This window comes from Echinops telfairi, unplaced genomic scaffold, assembly GCF_000313985.2.
Source record: "Echinops telfairi isolate 266 unplaced genomic scaffold, ASM31398v2 ScPeMD7_7;HRSCAF=31, whole genome shotgun sequence".
Lineage (NCBI taxonomy): Eukaryota > Metazoa > Chordata > Mammalia > Afrosoricida > Tenrecidae > Echinops > Echinops telfairi.
In genome coordinates this window covers 25,064,249-25,092,041 of record NW_022103904.1, presented here as the reverse complement: position 1 = coordinate 25,092,041, position 27,793 = coordinate 25,064,249, and the positions used below count along the sequence as shown (strand labels likewise).

General features: G+C 43.8%; 1 protein-coding gene across 3 annotated transcripts in view; it reads left to right on the top strand.

Annotated features, from left to right (window-relative positions):
• PDE8A (phosphodiesterase 8A) overlaps positions 1–17,923 on the top strand; it is a 95,756-nt gene extending 77,833 nt beyond the window's left edge. For 2 of the 3 annotated variants that reach the window (XM_004708089.2, XM_045286309.1), the window contains 4 exons: positions 967–1,099; positions 3,474–3,641; positions 15,631–15,760; positions 16,570–17,923. In XM_004708089.2, the coding sequence (XP_004708146.1) occupies positions 967–1,099; positions 3,474–3,641; positions 15,631–15,760; positions 16,570–16,676 (538 nt within the window). In that variant the 3' untranslated portion in view covers positions 16,677–17,923. Of the gene's footprint in view, positions 1–966; positions 1,100–3,473; positions 3,642–15,316; positions 15,611–15,630; positions 15,761–16,569 lie in introns of those variants that run through there. The other variant, XM_045286310.1, reaches the window with a different exon arrangement.
• Positions 17,924–27,793: the final 9,870 nt, after the last annotated feature.

The following is a 27,793-nucleotide window of genomic DNA, read 5'->3' as shown; positions in this document are numbered from 1 at the left end:
CTAAGGAGGTTGTGGTGACTTTTGACAGGTTGTAAAGATGTAATCTTGATAGATTTTCTTAAAGGACACAGGTTGATCACAGGAGCTTACTATGAAGTTGTTTTAAGAAAATTGAAAACCGCACTAGTGAACAAAGGGCCTAGGAAAGTTGTGAGAATTTTTTTTCTTTTATGACAGTGCATCTGCTTATTCTTCAATGGTAGCCAATCCTGTCCAACAAGAATTTTGTTGGAAAACCTCACCCACCACCTTACAGCCTGATCTTGTCTCCTACACTCAGAGCCCCTCGAGGGTGCCAGAGCTGCTGTTTGGGCGTGGTGTAAATCGGAGCGCGCAGACTTCCAGGAGATGGAAACGCGCCTGCAGTATGATTTTGTAGCAATACTTTTTGGCTTACCCTTGCATTGACATCAGTAGTCCCTGGAAAACACATAAAGACCCAGGTAACTGTGGTTGTCCCCAGAAAAACAAATTTGGGTAACTACAGAATAGAGAAAGGGGAATACACCTTTTTGTCTTTTGAATTAGACTGATCATTTTTTAAAAGTTACTTTTTGAAGAAGTAATCAAACTAAGACAATGGCTGGAGGAAAAGATATCAAATATTCCTGATCATTTTTACTAGCTAACAGAAAATGATCTACCTTCAAGATCCTCAGGGGCCTAGAACTGTTAGGTATCAAGGTACCTGAGTATATGTTACATTCTCCACAGCCACCCTTCCATCACTAAGGGAGCTGATTTTATTCTAAGGAGCATGTGCAATATGTCATAGTCGCAATAGCATAGGCACTGCATCTATTGAGACTTTCCCTTAAGGTCTGATTAACTTCTGTTGAGGTTTCCCATGCTAACTGGCTTAGATACTAACCCACAATTCCCTTTAAAGTTGCCCTGCAACTTGCAGTGACAGAGAGTACCTGAATCAGTCAGCTGTAGCAGCCCCTCTTTTGTCACCTGAAACAGGAATGACTATCGGATGCTGCGCCAGGGTATTGTTGACATGGTCCTAGCCACAGAGATGACAAAGCACTTTGAACATGTCAACAAGTTTGTCAACAGTGTCAACAAGCCCCTGGAATCACTAGAAGAAAACAAGGTAAGCGAGACTCATTTTAGAGACCTGTGTTTGGGGCCTGACCTCCTGTGCGCATGTCATCTGGTAGCAGCAGTCAGTAGGTGTGGGTGGAGCTCAGGAAGGCCCCTGTAGTTGATCCTTGTGACACTATTGCTGCCCCTCGTTTCTGGAGTTGAGATAGAGAGTTCGCAATTGTCTGACGAATTGAACCATTACCTTCCCCCAGACAGAACCAGAGCTGAGGGAGCAGACAAGCCTGAGTTCCCATCGTACTGCTCATCTTTTTCCCTATAGGGATAATAAATCCCAATGCATAGGGTTGACAGGCATAACACATGGTACCCTCACTGCCACTGAATCTACTTCCACCTGAATAGACAAAGTGCCCTCTAGGACAAAGCGGCACTGATCTATGTGGGTTTCTGTGGCTGTAGATCTTGATGGAAGCAGGCTGCCACATCGTCTTCCTCTGGAGTTGCTGCTGGGCTCAGACTGCCAGCTTCCTGGTCACCAGCCCACTGTATGACCCACTGCACCAGCAGCCTCCTCGGCCCATGATAGATACTGAATAATTGGTACCTTTTAATCTAGAAAAGGACTCCCGGGTTGGCAGTTCAAACCTACCAGCTGTTCCACAGGAGAAAGATGAAGCTGCCCCGGTCAATCTTATATATGGTCATGTGGGTCAGCATTGACTTGTTTTTCTCTGCTAGAGTCATTGTGAGATCCTCATCCCAGAGAATGTGTTGCTTCCTGAGCCCTCTGCTGTTGTCGCCCACACATCTGACATACCAGCAGCCCCATTCACCAGCCTCCTCCCTGCTAGCACCATGCACAAGGGTGACTTATCCAATTAGGCTGTGAGCACAGTTCCACGATGGTTAACTCCATTGTACTTCAGCAGTTCATTTGTTTGGCCAGGGCCTTTGTCCACTCTCTGGATTTTTAGCATATTACCCCTTTATAGTTACTCCTGCTGTGTCTGAAGTTCATCCCTGTTGAGGAGTGTTCCCTTTCCCTAGTCTACCGGTTTGACAGCTTGCTCCTGCCTTTTCCCAAGGATTTCTGAGTAGAGTCGACCACACTAGCCTTTTATTAGTCTCTTACCCATTCTCCTGGATGAAGCTGGTTGTCTATTTTCCAACCACTTCTCCTAGCAGACCCCATGCCTCAAAACAAGACACATGCCCCACAAATATGTTCCCCTCCAATTAGTCTGCACAGTCCCCAGACTCAGTCGAGTCAGTCCTCTGTTCTACCTGACAGTCATGTTTCTCATCTCTCTGGTTGGTGCCGGGGGAGCTTCTGAGTGTTAGACTGGAAATCAATACACAGTGGGCAAGCAGAGATCCAGTAACAGAGTAATTTCCAGGTCGGCAGAGGAGCAAGGAGAGCTAGTGAGCAGCCTAGGCTCAGGGTATGCCCTGCTCTTCTTAGTAGGCAGATGTGTCCCCACTGAGATGGCCCAATTCCCTGGCCTGGAATCAGGATGAAGAAGCATGTTTGCTCATGCCTTTGACAGTGCACTCTACCCTAGTACTCTTCCAACTCCAGTATACCGTAGCCTGAGAATCCACTAGATCAGCCGTTCTCAGCCTGTGAGTGGCGACCCAATTTATAACAGTAGCAAAATTACAGTTATGAAGTAGCAATAGAAATAACCACCGCATGAGGCACTGTATGAAAGGGTTGCAGCATTAGTAGGGTTGAGAACCGCTGCACTAGATACAGATTCTCCCTTATAAAGCTGACAGTATACGCTACCATGAGCAGAAGCAGTCCCGACTGAAAGGTAGAACTTAAGTTCTTCTGGCGAAATCACCTTACTGAATCCCAGGGCCTTCATTGATAAAATATACTAATAAATATGAATTCTTGCCATGCCTGCTACAATGTACATGACATGCTTTTGGCACCCTGAAGACTAATACCAAGGCCCAAGATTACACGACTGAGTTGAGGGTTAGGCTGTGAGGAATAGAGAACCTCAGGAGCACAAGAGCCCCTTTGTCGTCAGAGTAGAGATATGCTTTTACTTGTTACATTCATACTCTTAGCAATACAATGCAAGATAAAACTAGTTTTTGTTACCAAGGAGGAAAGGGGAACAAAAAGAAAAGGGAACTGTGAAAAAAGACGTGGAGCGAGCCGAAGTAGGATCCAAGAAAGGAAAGGGCAAAATACACCAACTGCTGGTGCTACCATCTACTACTCTAGGTACTGCTGAGAGCTTGGTGGGCCCTGCTTTTCCTTTTTGTAGAATGCAGAGCCCAAGCTAAATGCGCAGTCAGCCGTGTGAAGCCCTACACTTATGGATCCTTTTTGTGCTTAGAAGGGAGCGTACTTGGCGCCAGCTGACCTATTCTGATTGCATTGAATTCCATTCATGTTTTAGGAAACAAATAAACATGCGGAAACAATAAACACTATGCTTAGGACACCAGAGAACCGGACTCTGATCAAACGAATGCTGATTAAGTGTGCTGATGTGTCCAACCCCTGTCGGTCCCTTGAGTTCTGCATTGAGTGGGCTGCGCGCATCTCAGAGGAGTATTTCTGTCAGGTAAGATGCTTTCTCTTCAGTTCCTCCTATGTTAGAGAGTCCTTATCCCAAGACTCACTTAACAAATAAGGTGTTAAGGGAAGGCATCCCAGTCTTGGCCGGCTCCGCACCTATTTTATGTTTATAGATGGCCCACCTAAGATTGTTTGAATTCTGCTTTTAGTCATGGCCACGTAGTTCCTATTAAACCCACCCTCTGGCGGGTGAGGAACTACAGGAAACCCCTGACAGCCAGAAGATGTGGAATGAGGAAACTTGTGAGAGGAGGAAAGCTCAAATCCCCACAGATCGAGAGCGATAGAAAAGTAGGAAGATGACACCTGCAAAAGGTGGAAAACGCAGGAGGCCTGGGCATCGAGTCCGCGCCATCACACTCCAGGTCTCACCGGCGCCCTGGGCAGCTGCTGGGGGGCAGTGGAGGGAGAGAGCATGCACGAAGGGAGGTGTCATCAAAGAAACAGGGCAGATTTGGGGGCAAAAGGTTTTAAATAGATGGTTATGATTTATATGAAGTAAGAAGGCTGGCATGGTCGTATTAACATCACACAAAATGGACATCAACATTTCACCAAGGAGGCTTTTCAAACGACAATGTATGTGAAAAGATGTTCGCTGTCATGAACTCCTGGAGAGAGAGAGCAGAACCACAATGCAAAACCCTTTCACTCCATAAGGGCGTCCATCAGATTTCTTTTTTTAAGGAAAATAACAAATATTGCAATGATAGTGAGAAATTAGAACACCAATTACTGGTAAGAATTCAAAATGGTGCCACCTCTGTGGAACAGTTCAGCAGTTCTCAGAAAGTTCAACATAGAGCCGTCAAATGACCCAGCAATTCCACCGCCAGCTGTATACCGTATATACTCAAGTATAAGTCGACCTGCCTATCTGCCGAGGCACCTAATTGTGCCACAAAAGCTGCATTAAAATTGGGCTGAAAAACTTGGCTTATGCGCAGGTATATACGGTATACCTAAGTGTCCTGAGAGCAGTGACACAGATCGACCAGTGTTCTTTGAAACGGTGTTGTACATATGGATTGTGATAAAGAGTTGTGTGAGCCCCTAATAAAAGGATTTTTAAAAATAAATGAAAAGAAACAGTGTTAACAATAGCCAAAAGATGGAAACAACCTAAATTTCTATCAATAGGTAAATGGATACCCAAAATGCACACACAATGAAATACAAACCATAAAGAGAAATTAAGGCCTAGCGCATGCTGAGTGAGATAAGTCGATCTCAAAAGGACAAATACCCTGCGACCTCACACAGACAAAATAACGGACACGGGGTGGGACGGAGGCACCCACTCTGGAAAGCTCTGGTGAAGGCGGAGTCGTCAGTGATGGGTCATGGCTCCCCAGCATGGGAATGTAATTGAGACCCCTAAGTGGAACACCTAAACAGTGTTCAAGTGGCAGATAGGTTATACAAGGAGGCCTGAAAACATTTGTGAGAAAATGGCATTAAAAGATACTGGGAATTTTTCCGTGGACTTTTGGGAACCCCTTTGTGTATATTTTTACAACAGAAAATAAATAGTTTTTAAAATATTCATCAGGATAATGGATATCACTAAAGAGAAAGTGGGATACTTCAAAGTGAGAAAAGGACTAATTCTATAGGAAGAAATAAGAAAATAGATGAAGGAAAATTTACAGAATCATGGTGAGAACTTGGCAATTCCACAGTTAGAGATTTTAGCGCCTCTCAAACAATTGATAGAACAACCGATTAAAAGGCCAGTTAAGACATACATAAACTGAACAGCACGATCAACTACCTTACCCTAAGTCTAAATACACATTCTTTAAAAAAAAAAATTTATTGGGTGCTCTTACAGATATTATAACAATCCACAATTCAGTTATATCCAAGCATAATTGTACAATTGCTATCACCATTATTTTCAAAACATTTTCTTTCTTCTTGAACTCCTTGATATCAGCTCCCCTTTATTCCCTCCCTGGCCTGCCCTACCCCCCAGGAACCCTAATGGGAGTAATGGTTCCCTGAGGGCACAGGAAGAGTGGGTGAGGGGGAACTGAGAGCAATGATGACTGTGTAACTCCACTCGAGGGGAACAAATAACAGAATTGTAGGGGAACGGATACATTGGAATGGGGTACAAAATGGCAAAATAAATTATTATAATATAAATATACATTCTTTAAGTGCATGTCATACATTATCTGAGATGAACTACATGTTGAGCCACACAAAACATTTTAAGGATTGAAATCAGTCAAAATATGTTCTGTGGCCACAATGTAATACCACATACGGGACACTGAATGATAGACTTCCAAATAATTTGTGGGCCAAACCACGAGAGAATGAAAGTATATGAAAGTCATGGGATACAACTCAAAAGGTTCTTAGTGGGAGACTTACCATCTTAAATAAAATCAAATCAATGACTTAGTTGTACCCATAAGATATTAGAAATAGACAAATCAAACTGACAGCTATTGAGTTGATGGCCCTCACAGCGGCTCTCGGACACAGGGCCAGTTCTGAGACTGTGCCTCTTGGGCAAGGAGAAAGCCGGGCTCTCTTCTGCGTGATCAGTCCCGCGGGTCACCGCTGTGCCGCCACAGCTCCTCAGAGCAAGACAGTGAGCTTAAAGGGGCAAATGTCAGTTTTCTTGCTCTTAAAAATCTTAGCAAGATTAACAAAAACATTCAAAATTTGAAACTTAAATTCAAATGAAAAGACAGTCACACAATTCAAAATGGGCAGATTTTGAACAGACACTTCCCCAGAGAGCTATCTGAATGACCAATCCGGGCATGAAAAGTACTGAGCATTATTCGTTATCAGGGAAATGCAAATTAAAATCACAAAGAAATAACAAAGTTATCACTAGATAAATAAAATGATATAAGCACTTGGGAAATTTCTTATAAAATAGATCCTTAATTTTTATATCTCAGCAAAGGATCCTTGTTGTCAATAGGTTAAGCACAGTTAGTAGTCCTACTAATTGAAAGGTCAGCAGTTCAAACCCCTAGCTGCTCCTCGGGAGAAAGATGAGGCTGTCTGCTTCTGTAAGGATTTACATCCCTCGACCCTGTGCAGCGGGTCTACTCGCTGCGCTCGGTTATCTCTGAGTCAGAATCTTCTTGAACGCAGCGTGCCTGTACTGTAACCGTGTATGCGGAGTGCACATACAAGCTACTCACACTGTCTACAAGCTGGAAAAAGCCTGTATGTACGTTATCAAGAAAATAAGCAAATTGTGGAACACTATACAATTGAATGCTAACTTGACAATATGAAGGAACTAGCTACTGAGTCACACAATAGCATAGTAAATATCTCTCTAAAATTATGACAAGTTAAAGAAGCTTTACACAGAAGTGAGGCCATATGTCTGAGAGCAAAACCAAACCCACTATCATGGAGTCAATTCCCACTTATAGCATCTCTGTATAGGGTTTCCAAGCCTTTCTAACTCTATATGGGAGCATAGACAGCCTCATCTTTTCCCCACAGTGAGTTTTAACTACCAGCCTTGCTGTTAGCAGTCCGAGGCGTCCCTGACAGCTTACAAAGGAAAATTTCAGAAACAAGCAAGGAGATTGTTGGCTGGGAAAAGAGCACAAGGGAACTTTCTCGGGTGAAAGAAGTAGGGTCCTGAATTTAAATAGAAGATGCACCAGATATGCTTTTAATGTGAAAACCAAAGACATTGCTATAATAAATGGACAGATAACATTAGTGTATACCGCTTTATGTAAAATGTATCCAAAAGAACAGTCAACAAATATGCAATCTAATTAATCATACACACTAGAATTCAATTTTTGTTTACTGAATTGCTTAGGAGTGAAGTGTATTGGTTTCTGCAGCTTACTGTGGAATTTAAAAAATAAACGTGGATTGATGAGCAGAGGAAGAGAAGGAGGGAAAAATGATGTTAATTGTTGTATATATGTAATGGTATACAGGTGTTCACCATACAAGTCTTTTTCTGTATGACATTTTCATAATATTGGGGGGAAAGATGATCTGAAAGTACAGTTCTGTCCCCTAAAAAAATAAACACTTGAAAGTGACTTACAAACCAGTGTGGAACCCCACCAGCGTAGGAGTACGCCAAAGCAGTGCTCACACATTTCATCACGTGCCACGCTGGCAAGGAAAGGCCACCGGGGCAGAGAACTGAGAAGCATCTGTACCATGCTCAAGGCCACACCATCTAGACTGCGGTTCTCATGCCCACTCAGTTACTGTCGCATGTCTGCAACGCGGGACACAAAGAACAGGCACCACTCTGAACAGGAATGACCTCTTTGGACTACACAGACTTGTCTTTTAATCATAGAACAAATATGCTAAAAAAATTAGAGGAGATGCATACATTGCTTAAAATACATAAACTACTTCCATTGACTCCAGAGATCTCAGCAGTCCCATGACCAACAGGAGGAATCCAACCAGTGATCAAAAACCTTCCAACATTGCACAAGGCTATAGATAACAGTGGAAGCCCAAAACTCTCGTAGGGATCCCCATGGATTAGGCCTCCGGTGAATCCTGGAGTTTGAATACCCTGGGTATCAGACCGTGTATTGGAAAGTTGGTTATGGCTTATGTAGTTAGATTACAGTGTTAGACCTTATCATTTGATCTCTTCTGACCCATTTTAGAATTGTTTCGGTTTTTAACTTTTTCTGCATTCTTTACAACTGAGATTTTTCTCTTTTGTTTTTGGGGTTTGTGGTTTGTTTCTGTTTTGCTTTGTATGATTTTTCTGTATATGAAATTCAGCATAGGTAAGTCTATAGAAACTAATTGGATTAATAATTATCCAGGAGCATGGCAGAGGAGGTTAGGGGGAAATGGAGCAAACAATTAGTATGAAAAAGATTTCTAAAATTGATAGTGGTGCTGATTATACAAGTCTTAATTGATAATGTGAATTACAGTGAACCCTCATTTATCGCGGTTAATCAGTTCTAGACCCTACCGTGATAAATGAAATTCCGCGAAGTAGGATTCCTTATTTGTAAATCAAATATTTTCGTAGTTAGAGCATAGAGGACATGAAAAAACACCCTTTAGTCACCATTACACTCGTATTACCCAATTTATTAAACGAAAAAGGGAAAATACAGTAAAACATTTTGGACGTTACAATTATCATTTATTATTTATTATATTATTTATGGCATCTAGTTTACAGTATTACATATTTCACATACAGAATTATTATACATAGTTCTTACAAATACTGTAATCAATGGTGTGCAACCTCCACGATTTTCTTGCCATCTTTGATCATATCCAAAAGTTTTACCTTTTCCTGGATGGTGAGCATCTTCCTCTGGTGCTTATTTTTATTGTCAGAAGGCTTAGAAGAAGCAGCTCGTTTAGGAGCCATCATAGGGCTTAGATAAAATTTCTTAAAAATCACAAACAATTACAGTACACTGTACAAAAGCAAAAATGCATCTGATACGTAGCTCCAATATGTAGCGATGCAGACAGAAGCGTGTACAGTATGAGCCAATCAGTGGCAGTAATGACAGAGCATGCGCTGTTACGCAAAAACCGCGATAGAGTGAAGCCGTGGAAGTCGAAGCGCGAAGTGGCGAGGGTTCACTGTATATGCCAAAAAAACTTGTTTTTTAAATCTCCCAATGGGTGGAAGAATGGATAAATAAAATATATCTGCAAAATGAAAAATATGTTAATGAAAATGATGAATTTATGAAACATCACATGATATGGATGGATTTAGAACAGCGGTACTCAACCTGTGGGTCACGACCCCTTTGGGGATCAAGCGACCCATTTCACAGGGGTCACCTGATTCATAACAGTAGCAAAATTACAATTAGGAAGTAATTGTAGCATTAGAAATAGATTTATGGTTGGGGGGTCACCACAACATGAGAAATTGTATTAAAGGGTCGCGGCATTAGGAAAGTTGAGAACCACTGATTTAGAGAATATGCTGAGTGAAGTTATTTGATCACAAAAGAACCAATATTGTATGAGATCACACTTATTAAAAAGCATGTTTTCATACCAAAGAAACAAACTTTGAGAGTTACCAGGTGAGGTAAAGGGAAGGCTAGTAATAGGCTAGGGCACAAGGTCAGCAAACTTTTGGGACAGAACAGCCATTCCTGCCCTTCACAATTTAGAGATTATTCATGAGCCATAAATATATTTTTACAAAGAAATGAAATCACCATTATCACAATAATACCCTTAAATTTTTTTCAATTTTACTTCAAAGCCACGTGTATGTATTGAAAGAGCCTCCTCATAGGGCTTGAGAGCTGCCTTTTTTTGAGCCCTGGGCTGGAGGAATGTCCCAAAGTGGGCGATACTGTCCTCTAGTAGGTGCTGCAAAAGCAGAGCCAACAAATCTGTTTGGGAAGAAGTGTTCCGTGGGGGTCTAAAAAGACCGGAAAGAAAGAAAAGATCGAAGTGGATGTAGGAAGAGACCCTGAAACTTGCTCTTGATTGTAGAGTAGCTAAAGCAAGTGGAAGAAATGGTGAAATCACAGAGCTGAACAAAGTAAAGTATTAAAATGAAATGTGCAGAGACCTAGAAGTAGAATTAACCAAAAGAGAAGAACACGCTCAACATATCTGAAACAGAAAGAACTGAAGAAACGTTCCAAGCTGTAGTTGCAATATTGAAAGATTCTATGAGGAAAATATTGAATGGTGCAGGAAGATGGAAAGAATACACAGTCACTGTTACAAAAAGAACTAGTCATGTTCTATCACCATAGGATTGTGTGAACCAGTGGTACTGAATGAAGAATTCCAAGCTGTCCTGAAGGCATTAGCCAAAAACAAAGTTCCAGGAATTGATAGAAAGCAAATTGAAACATTTCAGTAAATTGATGAAGCACTGGATGCACTCACTGGTCTATGCCAAGAACTTTGGAAAGCAGCTACCTGACTAGAAAAGATCCAGATTTGTGCCCATTTCAAAGAAAGGTGACCCAACAGCATGTGCAACTAATAGAACAATACCCTTGATCGCTCATGCACATAATACTGTGCTGAAGATCCTCTGACAGCCATTACAGCCGCGCATTGACAGGAAGCTGCCAGAGGCTCGGGTTGGACTCAGAAGAGGATGTGGATGGAACAAGGGGACATCACTGCTGGCTTCAGACAGCTCTTGGCTCAAAGCAAAGCTTGCTAGAAAGATGGTTTGTGTTTTTATTGACCATGCCAAAGCATTCGACTCTGTGGGTCATAACAAACTATGGAGAGCCTTCAGAAGAACACTTAATTGTGCACATTTGGAACTTGTACATGGATCAAGAGGCAGTTGTGCAAACAGAACAAGGGAAAATGTCATGGGTTAAAATTTGGGAAAGTGTGTGTCAGGGCTATATCCTCTCACCATACTTGTTCACTCTGGATGCTGAGCAAATCATCAGAGAAGCTGGACTATAAGAAGAAGAATGTGGCCTCAGGATTGGAGGAAGCTTATTAACAACCTGCAATATGCAAATGACACACCTTAGTTGCTGATGAAGAACAAGTAGTACAGCCTTCAATATGGACTACAACTTAATGCAAAGAAAACCAAAGTCTCCACAACTAGACCAGTAGATAACATCATGAAAACAAAACACTGACGTTATCGAGGATCTGTCTTGCTAGACTCCATAATCAATGCTCATGGAAGTAGCAGTCCACAGATGAAATGACACCTTACATTGGGTAAATCGCTGTACAAACTCACTGCCATCAAGTCAATACTGACTCGTAGCGGCCCTATTGGTCAGGGTGGAACTGCCCCTGTGCGTTCCCAGACTAGCTTTTACGGGAGTAGAAAGCTCTATCTTCCTCCCAGGGAGCCACTGGTAGTTTCAAACTGTCAGCCTTGCAGATCACAATGAGTGATTTGCCACCGGTATGTTGCACAAGTGTTAATAAGAAAAGCCAGGGTGTTGCTTTGAGGACTAAGGTGGCCTGACGCAAGCCAGGGTGTTTTTCATGGCCTCTTAGGCATGTGAAAGTTGGACATTGAATAAAGACGACTGAAGTAGAATCAACACATTTGAATTACAGTCTATGCAAAAAAAAAAAATACTTAGAGTACCATGAACTGCCAAAAAATAAATCTGTTTGGGTAGAAGTACAGCCAGACTGCTCCTTGGAAGCACGTGCTTTGGACATGTTCTCCGGAGAGACCAATTTCCGGGAAGGACATCATGCTTCATCAGTGGGAGAGCAGGGAGACAGAGGAGGAGCCTTGACCAGATGATCGACACAGTGGCTGCACTGATTGTGAAGGCCGCAGAAGGCCGGTCGTTGTTTCTTTCTCTGTGGATCATGGGGTCGCTATGGCTCGGACCTGACTCGAGGCACCTAACAGCAGCTCGTTGTTGTTTTCAACTGCCAGGGTACTGAGTTGTTGTTTTAAGGGGCAGTAGACCAAATAAGTTTGGGAACTTTGGAGCTGGCAGGTAGACAGGTTTTTAACTTTGTTGTTGTTTTTTACGTGAAGAGAAAATTAGGTTGTTTCATTTTTTTAAATTATTTTATTGGGGACTCATACAGCTCTTATCACAATACATACACGCATCCACTGTGTCAAACACAATTGTACATTTGTTGCCATCACCATTTTCAGAACATTTTCTTTCTACTTGAGCCCTGGGCCTAAGCTCATTTTTTCCCCTCCTTCTTCCACCCTCCCTCCCGAACCCTTGATAATTTGTAAAGTATTATGTCTTAAATTTGTAAAGTAATGATAATTTGTAAAGTAATATGTAAAGTTTCCATGTCTTACATTGACTGGGAACACCCTACAAAAGGGACATGGGGGAAGGGGAAATAAGGCAAACTATGAGAAGGCTTTTCTAAGTTGTTGAATGCTAAAACAAGGGTGTGATTTGTAAATCCATATGTAATTCAGAATTGAAAAGTTTAAAAAAACCAAAACCTCCCAGCGGAGAAAAGTCCTGAACCACCTAACTTCACTGGAAATTCTAACAAACATTATAGAAGAAATGGCTCCAATTCCATCTGACTTTTCCAAACTAGTAGAGAAGGGAACCCTAACTAATTATAAGGCTGGTGTCACCCTAATACCAAGCCCAGACAAACAGACCCAATAGAAAACCCTGTAGATCAACATAGATGTGAAAACATCACAGAGATACTGGCAAACCAGATCCAAAAGCTGAGGGTTATAGATCATGGCCAAGTAGGGGTTCTCTCAGGCTTGCGTGGGCGGTTCAACATTAGAAAATCAATGTATTGCACCACATAAATAAACCCAACCCAACCAAACCCACAGCCATCAAGTCAATTCTGACTCCCAGCAACCCAACATAGGGTTTCCAAGGCTTTGTGAGTCTGTACAGGAACAGACAACAGCTTCATCTTTTTCCCAAGAAATGGCTGGTGTGTTTGAACCACCAACCTTATGGTTAGCTGTCCTTAATGCTTACCCAACAGGGTCACTATAAATACAACAAAGGAAAAGAACCACATGACTATCTTAGTCAACCCAGAGAAAGCATCTGACCAAATCCACCACCCTTTGATAGAAAAACACTCGTCAAGATATACAGCACTTACGCAAAGGCCAAGCTAGCAACATACTCACCGGGAGAAAGGCTGAAGATCAGAAAGAAGAGAGACACGGATGCCGTGCTCACCACTGTTACTCAGCATTGAGCTGCCAAGTGCTCCTGCTGCTGTGGGGAGACGTTTGGCATTAATTCAAAAAGCTGCACATAGAGCTAGCATACGACTAAGCAATCCCCAACTCAAAGAATTGAATCCAGTAATAGCCAGGAGGGGGCAGGAGCATGATCAACAGATGAATGGGGGAGGACCTGTGGCAGAGCCATAGACTGGGGTAGTACTCCGGGGTAAATGAAGGCCCGAGGCACGCTGCGCTGCGACATGGAGGGAGCTGGCAAGCATAATACAAATTGAGAGAAGAGACTCACAAAAGGACAAATATTGTGTGATCCATCCCGCTTATATGAAATAGGCGAGTATAAAAACTATAGTTTTTAGTAATTTTATTGGGGGCTCTTAGACAGCTATTAGAACAATCCATGTATCAATTGTATCAAGGACATTTGTACAGATGTTGCCATCTTTCAAAACATTTTCTTTCTACTTGAGCCCTTGGTATCAGCTCCTCTTGTTTCCCTTTCCTCCCCCACCCTCGTGAATCCTTGATAATTTATAACTTTTTTTATTTTCATACCCTATAGTGGTTAAACATGCAAAGACTGGAGTTTCAGAGCCCCCAGAGCCTTCGTGGTAGAAAAGGCCTGGTGATCTGAGTGCTTGGGGATTCCCACTGCAGGCCCGCCTCCAAAAGCCAGGAGACCTGGCCCAGCTCCCTGTGCTCTCTCCAGGCCCTCTATGGACCCTGCCCCCCGAGCTGGGTTTCCAGAAGCCATTCACCCCATTGCCTTGCGGCCCTGGGGGCAGCCCTTTCCCCAAGATATGGAGACGTCAAAAAGGTTGAAGAAAAATCTCATGATCTTTTAAGCAAAATTTTTCAGAAACTCCTTCTTGTACCCGCCTAATCTAACAGCCTGCCCCTCAGCCTCTTACTAGCTGCTACGACAATCAGACAATGAGGCCAAGTGCTCCTGAGACTGTCCGGCTCGCCCTTCCAGAGCCAGAAGATTCCCACAGAGAGATGGCCGCTCCTGCCAGCAGGGGGCGAGGTGCATGTGTAGCACAACAGCTCCCCCAGCCACCACCCCGCACACATCCTAGGCCCCACCTAAAGCCCAGACTCACCCCATGTGTACCCCGCCCCACCATCTGACCTCAGTCCTCAGCACTAGCCCCAGAAGGGGTCTCCGTGATGCTGTTGGACCGGCTAGACACCCACGGTCATGGCTGCCCTGGGGCCTCACCTTACCCTCTTCTCCAAGGACCCTTGTATGAGCCATATTTTATCAAAGAAAAAGCTAGATGCTCCCTGAGACCATTCAGTATCTGACCTTGTACTGCCAGGTTTAATTATGGTTTCAGTGTTTTGCAAGTTTCTCTCGAAGAGCCTGGCTACCCTATTTCCCTGAAAATAAGACAGTGCCTTATATTAATTTTTGCTCCCAAAGATGCACTAGGTCTTATTTTCAGGGGATGTCTTATTTTTCCATGAAGAATGGGGTACACATTTATCGTTGAACAAAAAAAAGGAAATTTATTACCTGTATACGGTACGGTAGTAGTTGTCATCACAAACCAGCATAACCAGACAAACTGAATCCTACAGTAGCAAAATTTATTGTTACTACCATTATTTCCATGTACAAAAATCTATGGTACATTTACGCGCACTTCCTGTCTGCTCCGGCTGGGCTGCGGCCAGCAGTGAGTTGTGCGGTGGCGCCTACTGCTATGGTCCAGGTCCAGAGTTAACAGTAGCTTCAGGGGGCCTTATTTCGGGGAGGTCTTATTTGGGCGGCATGCCTTATATTTCAGTGAGAGGCAAAACTATAAGTAGGTCTTATTTTCGGGGAAACACAGTACAAACAGTCTCTTCAACATAGAACATTTTGCCTTCAGGACCTGAAGGCATTTCAGAAACTTTTCAAATAAAATAATCTGGCTTCAATGAGACGGAGCAGTAGATATCTCTTTGGGAAAGTGGGGCATGTTTCTTACTCCTGTGTTCTTGGTGTCTGGCCCCCATAGGAGGAGGGCCCGGAGCAAGAGCCCCGGAGAGGCCGCTAACCAGTGAGCTCACATACCAACAGATGCTTTCTGGAATCCTGCCTGTGGGACCTCAGAGCGGCAGGTTGTGCTTGGTTGGGATGTGCTCAGTTGCCCCCATTCGGAGAACAACTCAAACTCTGGTAGCAGGCCCGCGTTGCATTGGCTATTGCTGTGACTGACTTCTCACCACAAGCCACCGTGGGCTGTCGGGGCCGGTACTGGTGGAGCGGCTGCTCCCAGCTGTTCGTGCCAGATCCTAAAGTCACATAATCAGGGTGTTTTCTGCCTTGCAGACTGATGAAGAGAGGCAGAAAGGCTTACCTGTGGTGATGCCAATTTTTGACAGACAGACCTGCAGCATCCCCAAATCCCAGATCTCCTTCATTGACTACTTCATCACAGACATGTTTGACTCCTGGGACGGTAAGAAATCTTGTATGTTTTATTTCAAAATAGAATTTGTAACATGAGTCCGAATTTTTGTTCTCTTCATTCCCAATCCTGAGAAAGCTCATCACTGACAGTATCAAGTGGGGCAAGGGAGTCCCTCTATAACTGGTTCTCACCTTCCTAATGCCATGATCGTTTAATAAAGTTCCTCATGTTGTGGTGACCCCCCCACACCAAAAAATGATTTTTGTTGCTACTTCATAACTCTAATTTTGCTACTGTTAGGAATCAGTGACCCCTGTGAAAGGGTTATTCTACCCCCAAAGGTTGAAAACCACTGCTCTGTAAGATGAGGCCTTTCTGAGGTAGAATTTCTGAAACGGGGGCTGGATTAGTTAGGTAACAATAAGAATTGAAGTGTGGTATTTAAAATGCAGGCTCCCCTATCACCTTCTCCGTGGGGTTTGCAGGCGGATCGTGCTAGACTGTAAGACCCTTAGCACAGTTCACTTCTGTGAAGTGGTCAGAACTACCTCTAGGTGTAAAAACTCTCAACCCAGCCAAACCCACCACCGCTGAGTCAAGTCTGACTCACAGTGACTGGGGGGTTCTGCGGCTGTACCCCTATCTGTAGGGGAGCAGCCCGTTTCATCTTTCTTGACTGCTGACCTCAGGGGTCAGTCCAGTGCTTACCAGACAGTGTCCCGTGGGCTTCTCCAGGGTCTCCGTAGCACAGTGCAAAGGACGACTCCTACTGCTTTTCCCTGAAGCGCTCTTATTAGAAAGCTTCAACCTCTGTGTGACACTGCAAAGGGACGTTACATTGCCGTCTTTCCCCACAGCCTTTGTCGATCTGCCGGACCTAATGCAGCACCTTGACAACAACTTCAAGTACTGGAAAGGCCTGGATGAGATGCAGCTGCGCAGCCTCCGGCCCCCTCCCCAGTAGGATGGCACTGCCCAGTGGCCCGAAGCTTCGTCCCTTGGGGCATTTTGGAAAACCTGAGGGCAGCCAGAGTTCCTTGGTCCTTTCAGTATTACCCAGAACCATCCCCAGGTCTGCAGAGCCTGTGAGAAAGCACATGGGGATTCCAGTACCTTCTGTAGTCACAGGCCGATGCCATGGTCACGATGGAGACTCTGCCACTGTAGTCTGGGCCTTGTGCAGGGGCATCTTCAGCAAGTCAGAAGAGAAACATGTCATCCGTCAGCACTGTGTCAAAACCCAGGAGCGAAGTGCCCCTGCAGAGGGTCTTGATGAATTTCCCGCCCGTGCCAGAGAATCTCGTTTTGCAAACACCTTCTCTCAGTTGTGTTTAGCACATAAGATCAGCTAATGGCAACTGGATCTTTAGCAACTTTTCTCATATCATAGAAGGTGCAATCACTCACTTTGGAACACTACTGAAAGTGACTTCTCAAAAAAACTGAGTAGCAAATGAAAAAATACACACATTTTGAAGTTGATTATTAATATCAATTATTAAAATATTCTATTTATTTCATGTAGGCATTCAATGTTTTCTATGGATTTTAAAATACTTTAAAACCAAAGGCCAACTTTAACTGTTGTGACAAATTTACATGATTCATGTTCATTAAGTATGCATTACTTGGTGTATTATTTTCATAATGCAAATTTTAAATAGTATAAAATGATGCATTTTTATTGCACTATAGAACTGTCTGTGTTTGTTAAACTCTTTGCTGGTCGGGGCTAATTTGTTGGTGGGCTTTATTCTTGAGAGTGAAAGAATAAAGCTTCTCCCGTACAGACACCTACACTCTGAACTCAGCACTGGACATCTGCTAAGCATTGTAGGTGGCTCCAGGTAAAATTACATTCTTCTTGGTCTGCAAAGAAAAGTTAAGACCTAACACTTTTGTTTCTAAAATTTTATAATTGAGTTTCCAATTGTCTGCCTTATTTTATACAATGTTTCTATGAAATATTCCTATAAAAACAAAGAAAATGAGCTATTTAATGAATTGACATTTTTTAACCCACCTGTTTTCATCTTCAGTGGGAATCTTTCATTCTTGAAATTTATAAAGGTTCCATAGCTTCACATCCTAAATAAGTGTCATGCCATTAAAAATGACACCTGATGACATCTTTAAGTGCTTCTCATTTCATTTTAAACTTGTATTTGTGATTTTCCAGATGAAAATGAAATTAAACGACTTGTTTTTAGACATCTGTGTGTCCCTTCCCTCCAGCGTTGTATCATGTTGTAGTAGGTGGGGTCACTAGAGAAGGGACCAGGGATGTGGATAGAGGGAGGGAGAGAGAGAGAGAGACTGATATCAAGGAATAAATAGCTCACACACTTGTAGAGATGCGATAAATCCAGTGTGATACAAGTTGTGGGTCAGATGTCACCTGGAGGCTTCTCTGGACTCCGGTAGCTGCAGGCCTGAGGAGCAGGAAGACCACAGAGTGGTGGATGAAGCCAAGGTCAGCCACATGAACCCAAGGTCAGCAGTCTGCTGATGGCTCCAGGGAGGCCAGGTAGCAGAAGGTCGACAAAACGGAAACAGAATCCAAATCCAGTAAGAGAAATGAGCTGGCCTTCACACCTGGTCACACCCTAAATGAAACCTTCAATCCTGTCAAGGCTGACCCGACCAAGGAGCTCTCTTCTTCCCACACTGCTTGGCTGCTGCACGGACGGTCCCATCATGGAGTGCTGACATTATGAAAGAGCATATCACGGGGGAATCCTGGCCCACGCCAACTTGATATAAATCATAACTATCACGAAATACTAAATTTTCTCCTAAATGGAGATGCCTATTTTCAGGAAAGAGAAATAAATGATTTTTCCAAAGTTGTATCGGGTCAGTCACCACAGTGGAAAGTTCCCAGGACTTATTTTGTCCTGTGCTCTCACTGTCAGGAGCACTGAGGTGGGGCAGAAGACACACGGATAGGTGCACCTGGTACCCATTCAAAGATGGGGTATCCTGGAGGCCTGTCAAGGCAAATCCCTTGGGAGTTTCTTTGCTTAAGGAAACAAGGCCATTTTCCTGTGGGAAGACATTTCTGCAAATTGATCATCTTAGACTTGAGCTGGGAAGAAAGCTTTCCTCTATGTCCCCGGAAAGCAGAAAAATGAAACACAGAAGGAACACAACCACCACAAGGTAGAGAAAGCAGTGTATCACCAAGAAACGGTAGTAGCCGAATCAGCTGAAAGAGACTTTAGGATGGATGAGTGTGCTTAACGTGTTTGAGGAGAGAAATCATAAAGTAAACCCAGGTAGTAAAAAAGTTTGAAAAAGTGAAATATGCCAAAAGATGGAAAACGCAGTTAATGAGACAACCAACCTCAAGTGTACAGGCTTAACAAAAAGATCTGGCATAATCAAAGAGAAATTTAGCAAATTGGAATACAACCCAGAATGAGAAGGTGCAAAATAAGGAAAAGTTAAAATACGGCAGACAATTAAATGCTTCAAAATGGGGTCTGTAGACGGTCAGAGGGAGAATAAATGAAAAATGTTACCCAAGGAAAGTCTGAGTTTCTAGAAATTAGGACAGACACAGCTCAAAGATTTAAAGGGCACACGAATCCCAAGAAGGATAAATAAATTCGCATAACGGTGCAACTGCAAAAGAGCAAGCACAAAGAAAAAAACAAAAGGCTCCAAAGAGATCACCTGAAAAGAGCTAGAGTTCGACACCCCCGGGCTTCTTATCTACAACAGTAATCAGAAAACAGAAATAGCTGTCTCAAGATACTGATGGGGATTAATGGCTAACGCAGAATTACATTCTGAACTACCATTCGAGTAAAGGTGAAATACAAACTGTTTAGTCATGCAGACAGTAAGTTACAAGCAGACCCTGTGGAAAGAACTGCTGAAGACCATGGAGAAGATGTTGACCACATCCATCACGCAGACTTGGACTGCAGAAGGACACGGTGAACAGACATCGATAAGCATCTGGGCAAGACCAGGACCATGGAAGGTGAGGGGATACCGATAGTGCTTGATCGATAGGGTTCATTTACAAAACACACAAAAAATAACACTGGCATAGGGAAAACTTTCTTAAAATTACATCAAAAGGAATTTTTTCTTGAGCATTTTCATGTTAATGGGGGTGGGATATTTAGAAAATAGCAATAATGATGGCACAGCATGAAAAATGCGCCCATGCCAACGGATGGTCAATGTGGGGCTGTATTGGCGAAGGTTTAGGTGTGTTTCTTTACATGGGGAAAAAAAGAACGATGCAGAAAAACTTGACAATTCATTGTTCTTTTCATTAATCATAAAAATTCTCAGCAAAACAAAGTAGAGGGGAACGTCAACCTGACACACCTGATAGCTAGCATGCCTGATCTTGACAGACTAAATACCTTCCTCTAGCACTGGGACCTACGTAGCAGAGGTAGCTACTTCCACCATTCCTGTTCCAATAGTATCCCTGGAAGTCCAAGCCAGAGTAACTACAGAAGAGAAAAGAAAAGCATAATTTGGAGAGGAAAACTGACTACGTGAAAATCTCGAAGCATCTCTTCGAGTCAAGATTGCAAGATACAAGGCTCAAACAAATCAGTTTTATTTCCAAATAATAGAAACAAACCAGTGCACATGTAAATACAATGAGTATTAAAATGGCACCAAAAGCCATGAATTCAAGTGAAAATCTATATCAGATTTGTATGCTAAGCATTTCGTTACATTATACTGATAAAAAGGGGGAAAAGATTTGCCCCCCCACACACACACATATTTTTTTAAAAAACTTATGTGATTTGGTTGAATATTTACAGAGCAAACTGGTTTTCCATTTAATTATTCAAGTAGTACTTTTTTTGTTTTGACCCTGTTATCCCCACAGTATAACCGCACTCCACTCTTCCTCCTGCCTGCCTGTGTGTACTCTTTGCATTCCTCCTTTCCTGTCTTTAGACAAGTGCTGACCTCTGGTCTCAGAGTTGATCGTTCTAAGGAATGCGCACCTCCGTGGTGTTTTCAACTTCTAGGCCTGTTTGGCTGAAAATTGAGCCATGTGGGTAAGTTGAGAGTTCCAGGCGTGAAGAGTCACTAAGGGCCATGGTGTTTATCAGACCAGTAAGCCTGGGCGCTTAGGGTTTTGAGTTTTGTTTTACATTTCTCTCCCACTTTACCTAGGACCTCCTTTTGTGGTTCCTTTTAGATTGGTCCACAGTTAGGGTAGCTAGTGATGTATAAACTGAAGAATCCTACCAAAGTCTTAAGTCAGATATTAACCAAACATGCAATCAAGATGCATTGATAATTTTTGACAATTGGAATGCAAAAATTGGAAACAGGAGGAGGAACGGTAGTTGGAAAATATGGACTTGGTGATGGAGATGAGGCTGGAAATCACATGACAGAATGTTGCAAGACCAACAACTTGTTCATAGCAAATACTTTTTTCACCCACACAAAAGGCAACTGTACACATGGCCTTCTCCCAGATAGAATACACAGAAATCGAATTGACAACATCTGCGAGGAAGATCATGGGGAAGTTCAACAGCAGCTAAAACCAGGCCAGAGGTTGACTGTGGAAGAGACATCAGTTGCTCATATGTAAGTTCAAGATAAAGCTGAAGAAAATAAAATTTACAAGAGCCAAAATACGGCCTTGAGTATATCCTGCTGGCATTTGAAGAACATCTCAAGAACAGATTTGTTGCACTGAACACTAATGACCTGTGGGAGGGCATCAAGAACATCATAAAGAAAGGAAAGGGTCTGTTAAAAAAGGCAGGAAAGAAAAAAAGACCAAAGTCAATGTCAGAAGAGACTCCAAAACTTGCTCTTAATCGTAGAGTAGCTAAAGCAAGTGGAAGAAAAGATGAAGTTGAAGAGCTGAATAGAAACTTCCAAAGGACAAGTCGAGAAGACAAAGACAAATATAATGAAATGTGCAGAGACCTAGAATTATAAATTCAAAAGGGAAGAAGATGTTCTGCACATTCTAAACTGAAAGAACTCAAAAAATTCAAGCCTTGAGTTGCGGTATTTCAAGATTTGACAGGCAAAATATTGAGTGATGCAGAAAGCACCAAAAGAAGATGGGAAAAATACATTCCACCATAATAGGAGGTAGCACATAAGCAAGAACCAATGATACTAAAGAAAGTAGGTCAAGCTTCCCTAAACTTAGCCAAAAACAAGGCTCCGGGAATTGATGGAATACCAATTGAAATATGTCAACAAGTTGATCAAACACTGGAAGCATTTTCTTGTCTATGCCAGGACATTTGGAAGACTGCTACTTGGCTGACTGACTGAAAGAGATCCGTATTTGTACCCATTCCAAAGAAAGATGACCCAACAGAATGCTCAGACTGTATCACTGAGAACACATGCAAATAAAATCTTGCTGAAGATCATCCAACAACGGCTGCAGCAGTACATCAACAGAGAGCTGCCAGATATTCAGGCTGGATTTGGAAGAGGACATGGAATAAGGGATATTATTGGTGATGTCAGTTGGATCTTGGCTGAAAGGAGAGCATACCAGATATTTATTTGTGTTCCACTGACTATATAAAGGTATTCCACTGTGTGGATCCTAACAAAGTATGGATGGCCTTGAGAAGAATATGAATTCCAGAACACTGCATTGTGTTCATGAGAGTCTGTTGTGAGAACAGAACAAAGGAATATTGCCTGGTTTTAAATCAGAAAATCTGTGTGCCAGGGTTGTAACCTCTTTACCATACCTATTCAATCTGTATGCTGAACAAATAATCAGAGACAATGAGCTATATGAGAAATGCAGCATCAGTATTGGAAGAAGGGTTATTAACCTGTGATGTGCGATGGCGCAACCTTTCTTACTGAAAGTGAGGAGAATTTGAAGCATTGCTGATGAAGATCAAGGATTGCAACATTTAATATAGATTCCAATATAAAGAAGAACAGACTCTCCACAACTGGACCAATAGGTAACGTGGTAAACCGAAAAGAAAAGATTGACGCTGTCAGAGATTTCCTCCTGCTTGGTTCCACTCATGGAATGCTCACGGAAGCAGCAGTCAAGAGATCAAGGAGTGCACTGGGTAAATCTGCTGCACAAGACCAATTTCAAGGGTTGGGAAACAGGTGACTTTGAGAAGGAAGGTGTGCTGACGGGAGCCAGGGTCTTTTCAAGCACTTCACACATGTGGAAGGTGAGCCGTGAATAAGGGAGACTGAAAAAGAACCGGTGTGTCTGCGTTAGGGTGGAGGGTAGTGGAAGCACCGTGGAGTGCCGGAAGAACAACCCCATCTGTCCTGGAAGAAGTACAGCCAGAAGGCTCCTAGAAGCAAGGAGGGCGAGACTTTGTCGCACATACTCAGAGCATGTCCCTGGAGAAGCGACATCGTGCTTTGTAAAACGGAGGGGCAGCAAAACAGACCATGATTCTCAACAGGATGGATTGACCCCGTGTCTGCAACAATGGGTTCAAAGACAACAAGGTGAGGCTGGCCCAGGCTTGGGCGTGCCTATGAGTTGGGACTGACTCGATGGCACCTAACAACAGTAATATGTACTCATACAACCAGCACTAGCTGCTTCTCTGGAGCATCCAGCCCACGACAGACCTAGGATGGAATGTTGTAGGTTAAATGAGGTCACCCAAAAATAGGTTGTAAACCCTAACTTCGGTACTGGCGGTTCTAATCACACTTGGGAATGGGCTGTCTTTTTTAATTAAGTTGGGTTAGTGTAGGGTATCAGGAGGATATTAAAGAGATGAAATAAGTAACCAGTGGAGAGTCATACCCTTGTAGTACTGAATCAGCCCCGTGTTAGCATAGCTAGTCCTGTTGGTTACGCATTCTCACCCCAGAAGCTCTGGCCATTTCCATGGCTCAGCCTTGACATGTTAATTGACACCCCTTGCCTTCCAATTTAGAAAATACAACAGGTAAAAACCAGCCAGCGATTGAAGAGGCCCTCCGTGGCTGCCAGAATGGACCAGGCCGCCAGCAAGGAGGCATAGGTGGGTATGGAGCTGGTGGTGGCCACATAGCACCAGGCCTGCCCCGGGGTCTCCATGGGATCCGGCGCTCACCCTCATCCTCTTGGCTGCCTCTCTCAGGGGCCTGGAGCAAGCCCAGTCCACTGACTGGAGGCCACGCCGAAGACCCTCCGGAACGGCGTTCACAAGGTAGACCTGGAACACCACCTTGGGCCTCCTGGGAGGCGAGTACAGGCTCTGCCAATATAAATTCAGTGATACTTAACCGTGGCATCCCTTCCCTGACGAGCTGCCGCAACCAGCACGACAGGTGCTATGAGACCTAGACCTGCGGCAAAACAAGAATGGCTGTGACGAGGTGGTCCAGCATTGCCTCTCCGGCATGTGCAGCAAACCCTAGACTTGCCCAGCATGTCCAGGCCTGTGCGACCACAGTGGGGCTCCTGGTTGACTGCATCAGGCCCTTAGGCTGCAAACCGTACCTGGACCGCATGTTGGTGTCACAGTGGAGGAGAAAACAACCCTGAAAGAAGCTGCTGACGGCTGGGAACAGCATGCATGGCAGACTATAACCTTTGACAAATAACTAATATTTTTACATCCAAAATCTGCCTTATTTTGTAGGTGGGGTATTTTTAGACCTTCCAAGACTTGACATTTTGACATTATACCTTCGAACTAAACTAAACAAAGACCTGGAGCCAGGGGGTTGACAGAAGAGCGTGCCTTCCCTCCTGTTCCGGCTCAGGTATCCTCTGGAGAGCTGCTGCCTTCGTCCGCACAACTGTCTTCACCTGGCACAGAAAGAAGTCGGCATTACAGGGAGAATTGTCGACAAGAAAGGATCTGTAGCGTGGGATTTACAACCACATTTGCAAAAAAAACAACCCAACAAAACAAAAAGAGATCAAAATTTAAAACAAAAAACAGCCAGTACCCAACAGACTAGTGGAAAACGAACTCTTTCATTATGTGTCCTCCAGTCTGTGTGACCTGTCGTTCATTGCTAGAGTGATGGCCGCCCACTGCATGGGATCCGTAGTTAGCATTTGTCAGACAAGACCAAGCCAAATACCTCTAACAAATCCAGCTCCTGGGCCCCTCTAGCATATTCAAAAACTAAGCTCACTTACACTGTGAGCGCCTGAAGCAGGAGGCAATGCAGGGCAGTGGGAACCCAAAGTCCATTTGCAGGGTCCTTACACGGGTTTAGCCTGTGGAGAACCCTCTGAGCGTATTGGAGGAATGTGACTAGCCTTGCTCTCAGACAAAGAATATTGTTAACTCGATCATGGAAGATCGAATTAGGTTAAAGTGTAATGCCCGTTCATTTGATCTTTCTTTTAACCCATTTTAAATTTGTTCTAGTTTTTAATATTTTCATTTTGACACATAAAGCCTAGAGTCTGTAAAAGAATGAGAAGACAAAAACAGACCCTCTCACCAGTGTTAAAAAGAAACGGTGTCCCCAGCTAGGGCTCGGTGTGGCAGAAGAATGTGCAGAGTTGGACGCCAACATTAGTCACAAGCTCAAAAGACTGGGACACCGTGGAGCTCAGGCAAAGGCCCTCGGAGACCCGTCACAGCAGCGTCCACAGGACTAGAAGCTGAGAAGAAACAGCGTGCCCAGCAGAAAGCAGCCCTGAATTTATCTGAATCCAGAACGGAGTTGTTTGCCACCATTAAAAACAACGATTTAGAAAATCACTTGGTGAAACAGAAAAACCTCAAAACTGTAATTAAATGAAAACAAGTTGCAGAACAATAGATATAAAATGAAACATTTTGGATGGCAGAGGATGAGGAAATATGCCGTTTGGGGGGAAAAAGAATGGAAGGCAAGACACTAAAATATTGCCTGGAATTTTCTCTGGAGGCTGGAATTAAACCAAACCCGTGGAAACAAAGTTGTTTCCAGCTCGTGGTGACTCCATGTGTGTAGAGCAGCCTGTGGCCTCTCAGAAGTAGATCGCCAGGCCTGTCTTCCTCCTCTGGGTGGGGGTCAAAGCCCAAACTTTCAGTTAGTAGTTGGGGGCTGAGCCATTTGTACCACCGAGGGTCCTGTGGCTGAAATCCTTGTTATTGGGGGACATCAAGTCCGTTCTGACTCATACCGACCCTGTGTGCCACAGCAAAACACTACCCCCTGCCCTGTGCCAGCCTCACAGGTGTGCAGTGGGAGTTCACTGTTGCAGCCATCTTGTCAGACCCTTCCTCTTTCCCCTGGCCTTCCGCTTGACCAAGCACGGTGCCCTTTTCCAGAGACTGGTCTCTCGAGATAACCAGTCTACCATCTTCACATCTGAGGTGCCTTCTGGCTGGCTGTGCTTCGTCCAGGGCAGATCTGTATGTTCTTGTAACAGTCCAAGGCTGGAATGACCGGTCATTCAGCTCCTGCGTGTGCCTCCTGGGTGTTCCCAAAGTTAGCACATGTGACTACCTTTGCTATTGACAAGGCCTGAGATGTAAAAACTAGAAGGCTGAGAAGGTCTGAGTGAGGTGGTTAAGTAAGAAACACAGGAGACAGACTTCCAAAGGATGAGATGCGCTCAGATTTGGACAAGCCTGCAGCCCAGGGCCTGCGAACATCCAGAGAGTGGAGCCAGCAGGAAGCAGAATCTGAGTGTTGGCAGTGAAGCCTGTCAGGCTCAGTTCTTGAATGAATCTGATGTAAGTCTCAAATTGGTCCCGAGAGAGGCAGAGAAGGGAGAGCTGGGGACTCAGAGGTATTGGAGTCCTGGGGTCCGCCTGGGCCTATCCCTGACATGCCTCTGAATTTCCACGTCTGGAATGGAGCAGACCAAGGACAACATTCCAGATTGTTCCCCTCTGGCTGAGCCACCTCATTGGAGGACTGATCTGCCCACTGGGACGGCCGAAGGTGAGCGGTGCTAGTGTGGCTGCAGGAACAATGACCTTCCATACAGACAACCAGAAGACAGACAAGGTTTGCACACCCGCCCACCTGAGCGGAGCCTTTTCCTAAGCCCACAGAAAAATCGGAAGCACTTTGGCCACCCTGGTTTCTTCAAAGAAATAACTAGATGTGGAAGGACTGGCTTCTGAGTCACAAGGAAGCCTTTTCCCCAAGGACTGGGATTTGAAACAATGGGGAAAGGAATTCCTAAAGACCACCAGCTGGCAATAAGTTCCGGAAAAAGCTGAATAAACCTTTAGATTATTTGTCTCATCCTGCTAAAAATTAGGAAGTTTCAAGGAGCTAACAACTGTCGTATGTGTATCTACAGGCCCTTTGACTCCACTTACAGGGTCTGGACTCACCAGAGAAAGGGTGTTGTCCCTTCCCTAGAGCCTGGGCATAAGAAAGCAACGCCCTGTAACCACCCCCATTTCTCTGTACTGTAACAACTTGCAGTCTATGTGCCTGTGCACACCTATGGTGACAAGTTGCTGAGTGGATGCTTCCCTGGGGCCATGAACATCTGCCTCATGCAGTGTTTTCTAAAGATCTGAAAAGCACACTTCGTTCTAGCCCCAATCTAAGAACAATTAGTTCTTATGACATGGTCCTGCTCAAGAAGAGATCACTGAAAATATGGGTGCTATAGCAAAGTGTGGCGAAGAAATGTGTGGTGCCTGGCTATCAGAAATAACAGCAGCAAGGTTTTTAAAGGTTAGTCTTCAAACAAGCAACCATCTAAGGAGGCATCAGCTAAGTTCACATGAAAGAAGCACACCAGTCTGTGTGATGCAAGGACTACAAAGAATAAAATCCAAATCTGAAGGCAGGAATGGTATCAGAGCTTAAATTGTGAACACCCAGTTTGCAGAAGACTATGGATGACAGAAGCCTAAAATCCACTTGCAGGGTCCCTACACAGATTAAGCCCCTGGTGAATCACCTCTGACCCTAGTTGAGGAATGTGAACAGCCTTGCTGTCAGGCACAGAACACCGTAAAGGTGATTATGGCAGATACAGTTAGATTAAAATGTAATACCTTATCATTTGATCTCCCTTTTGACGCATTCTAAAGTTGTTCCAGTTTTTAATATTTTCTTTCTTTTTTTAAATCATTTTATTGGGGGCTCATACAACTCATCACAATCCATCCATCCATCCATTGTGTCAAGCACATTTGTACA